At 46.8% G+C, this 3,643-nt stretch overlaps 1 protein-coding gene across 1 annotated transcript in view; it reads right to left on the bottom strand.

Annotated features, from left to right (window-relative positions):
• LOC108570437 (titin) overlaps positions 1-3,643 on the bottom strand; it is a 108,049-nt gene that overhangs the window by 73,635 nt on the left and 30,771 nt on the right. The window contains exons 30-32 of the mRNA XM_017932297.1: positions 1,539-3,643; positions 336-1,338; positions 1-89 (exon numbers count right to left, since the gene is read on the bottom strand). The exon at positions 1-89 is cut by the window's left edge and continues 304 nt beyond it; the exon at positions 1,539-3,643 is cut by the window's right edge and continues 23 nt beyond it. Of these exons, the coding sequence (XP_017787786.1) occupies positions 1-89; positions 336-1,338; positions 1,539-3,643 (3,197 nt within the window). The remainder of the gene's footprint in view (positions 90-335; positions 1,339-1,538) is intronic.

The raw sequence follows: 3,643 nt of genomic DNA, 5'->3' as shown, positions 1-3,643 counted from the left end.
TTCACTAACTGGTCCACGTTCTAATTCCTTCAGTTTCTCGCCACTCATGCCTGATGGCAGCTGAGAGTCGAAATCTATCGTTTTCTTAGCTGAAATATCAAAAAATTCAAAAATGAATTGCTTAACTCGATATTTTCACTAAAAGTTAACTTAACCCTTTCGTTACCCTTTCGTTAAAAATATTAAACTGTCGATATGTAAATTAAACGTTACATTTCGTTAAATCAAGTTTCCTCTATATGTGTATTTTCTCAGTAAAAAATTATTTATAAACGAATATCTAAACACACAAAGGATTACAAATTTAAAAAAATATTTCTCTATATTATACTTACATTTGCAAGTGATGGTAGCTTTGGTAGTAGCAGAGCCCCACTTATTAGTAGCCCTGCAGACGTACTCTCCACTGTCTCTGGCATAAGTATACGACATGTCCAACGAAATGAATCCAAAGTCGTTGATCTGGTGTACACGTGACCCGGTAGCGAACGATCTTCCATTATGGAACCAATCGATTCTCATCGTCGAATCGCCAACAGGCTCTACTCTGCAGTCGAAGTGACTCGGTGCTCCTTCCTCCACTTCGATATCTTTCAATTCCACGGTGAACTTAGGAGGATTAGGTGTCTCTTCCTCGGTCAAAATCTCGTCTTTCTTGTACAAAGCCTCTTCCAGTTTCTGGATACTCTCCGTTCCGGTCTTGAAGTTACTCGGTAGCTGAGGTTCCAAGATGATTCCTTGACGTCCACGAACTTGAAGCTTGCAAGATACCGTAGCTTCGCCGTGACGATTGGTTGCTTTGCAGGTGTACAGACCAGAATCGCGTTGGTAGCAATTAGCCACTTCCAAGATGACGAAACCAAAGTCGTGGATCGTTTTGATTCTGGTACCAGCAAGAAGAGGCTTCCCGTTGTGGAACCATTCGACTCTCATGCTAGAGTCGTTGATTGGAGTCAATCTGCACTCGAAGTGCGCCAGTGCGTTCTCTGTTAGAGTCAAATCAGACGGTGTGGTGATGAATTCCGGTGGTTTTCCAGTGTCGTCCTCTGGAGTAGCTTCACCTGGCTCGTTTCCGAGACCTTCGAGCTCTGCGATCTTGTCGATGGTGCTCTCCATTCCCTTCGGTAGCTGAGATTCGAGAATGATGCTTCGTTTACCGGTGCACTTCATGGTGCAAGTGGTGACTGCTTCGCCGTATTCGTTGCTTGCGCGACAGCTGTACTCGCCAGAGTCTTCGGGGTAGATTGGCGAGATCTCGAGGATCACGAAGCCGAAATCGCAGAAGGTGCGGAAACGAGAGCCGGTCCGCAGTGGTTTTCCATTCCAGAACCATTCGACCTGTGAACAAAAGGGTTGAGGAGCTTTGTTAGTACTGATAATTCGGAAAATACGTTGACAAATTTTCCAGCCATGGTGAATAAGACTATTTCTTTTATAAATGAACGAAACTACCCATAGAATTTGAATTTTTTGAAACTATGAATTTTGAAAAGTGAAGTCAATCAACGTTTAATTCACAACAATAGAAATTCAATTACCTTTAGTTTTGGATCGTCAGTGGGTGTAAGCCTAGCTTCAAAGTGCGCGCTTTCGCCTTCACGCAGGCCATCGATGTTGCTCAGTGGTACAGTGAACACTGGAGCTTTTCCTCTTTCTTCGACAACCTTCTCATCCTTAGTACGAATCATCGAGTCTTCTAGTGTCTGGATCTTCTCCAATCCACCTTCCATTCCCTTAGGAAGCTGGGACTCCAAAATGAGACTCGCTTTGGAGAAGCACTTCAAGGTTGCTTTAGTGGTATCTTCTCCGTACTTGTTGAAAGCTCTGCATTCGTAAACTCCAGAGTTCTCCTCGTAGCAGTACAATATATCCAATATGACAATACCAAAATCGTGGAAGGTTCTGTATCTGTGTCCATGAGGCAGTTTCTTGCCGTTGTAGTACCATTCGACCTTCAAATCCGGATCGTTGACAGGAGTGAGTCTAGCCTCGAAGTGAGCAGACTGTCCCTCGACCAACTTTGTGATGTCAGAAATTTGCGTGATGAATTTAGGTGGTTCGGCGACCGGTGTAGTTGGCGTGGCAGGTTGTTCGCCACCGAAGCTCTCCAGTTCCCTGATTCTAGCGAGAGAATCAGGCTGCAACGAGTCGAGGTACACTCCGCTCTTTCCGAAGCACTTCAAGGTAGCTTTGGTGTAATCTTCGCCGTATTTGTTGCTAGCTTTGCAAACGTATTCTCCCGTATCGTGAGCCATCACTCCAGCAATGTCCATCACGACGAATCCAAAGTCAGACACCATCTTGAACCTAGAAGAGTGTCTCAGAGGTTGTCCATTGTGGAACCATTCGACCTTCATCTGAGGATCTCCAACTGGAATGAGTGTGCACTCGAAGTGAGCAGACTGGCCATCTTTGAGACCCTCCAGCGATTGAATCTGCGTGGTGAACTTAGGTTTCTGCCCTTTAGACTTGTCGATGCACTCCAAATGCACGCTGATCTCAGCTTGGCCCCATTTGTTGGTAGCCCTGCAGGAGTAAGTACCAGAGTCCTCTATCTTAGTTCCAAGAACCTCGAGAACGACCATGCCAAAGGCGTACACAGTTCTGGTACGATGACTGGCCTCCAACGACTTGCCATTGTAGAACCATTCGACGACCATAGTTTGGTCACCGGTTGGCGTAAGAGAAGCCTCGAAGTGGGCGATCTCTCCTTCGGAAAGGTTTGTCAAATTCTCGAACTGAGAAGTGAACACTGGCGGATGTCCTTCGTCGCTTTCTGGCGGAGCACCTTCTTGTCGTTTCAGCGATTCTTCGAGGTCCTGAATTGCTTCGAGACCCTCCTTGCCCTTTGGATGCTGAGATCTCTCGATGATGTTCTCCTTGGTCGAGCAGTAGATGGTCGTCGACGTGAAAGCTTCTCCGGCTTTGTTGTAAGCTTTGCAGGTGTAAATTCCAGAGTCCCGATCGTACACGTCTGTCAGGTCTAAGGTGACGAATCCGAAGTCACTGGTCATCTTGAATCTGGACGCGTGTTCCAGAGCTTTGCCGTTGAAGTACCATTCGATCTTCAAGTTCGGATCGTCCTTAGGCTCTACTTGACCTTCCAGATGAAGAGGTTCGGATTCTCCAAGTTTGAACTCCGGCTGCAAAGGCACCGTCCAGATCGGTTTAGGATATTCCTGCTCCGGTCCATCATCTGGTCTCCTGTATTTAGACAAGTAGGCGTCTTCAGCCTCCTTGACCTTCTCCAAGCCAGCCTCTCCCTGAGGATGTTGTGTCTGCAAGTAGATACTTTGCTTGCTGGTGCACTTGAGTGTGCCAGATGTTTGTGCCGATCCTTTCGAGTTGGTAGCCTTCACGATCACCACTCCTGAGTCTTCTTCGTAGGCATGAGTGATATCCAGAGCAACGTATCCAAAGTCGTAGGTTGACTTGAATCTTGCACCGGTTGGAAGCGGTTTTCCGTTGATGAACCACTCGATCTTCATCGTCGGGTCTTTCGATGGTTCGACGTTGCACTCGAAGTGCACGTTGTCACCTTCTACGCATTCCACGTTGTTCAAATGTGTGATGAACACCGGTTCTTCGTAGACCGGTTCTGGTTGGTCGGTCGAGGTGACGTGAGGCTGCTCCAGAGCATCGA

The sequence above is a fragment of the Habropoda laboriosa genome, unplaced genomic scaffold, assembly GCF_001263275.1.
Source record: "Habropoda laboriosa isolate 0110345459 unplaced genomic scaffold, ASM126327v1 scaffold84, whole genome shotgun sequence".
Taxonomy (NCBI): domain Eukaryota; kingdom Metazoa; phylum Arthropoda; class Insecta; order Hymenoptera; family Apidae; genus Habropoda; species Habropoda laboriosa.
The sequence above is the reverse complement of the archived record's forward strand: the minus strand, read 5'-3'. Positions and strand labels throughout refer to the sequence as shown.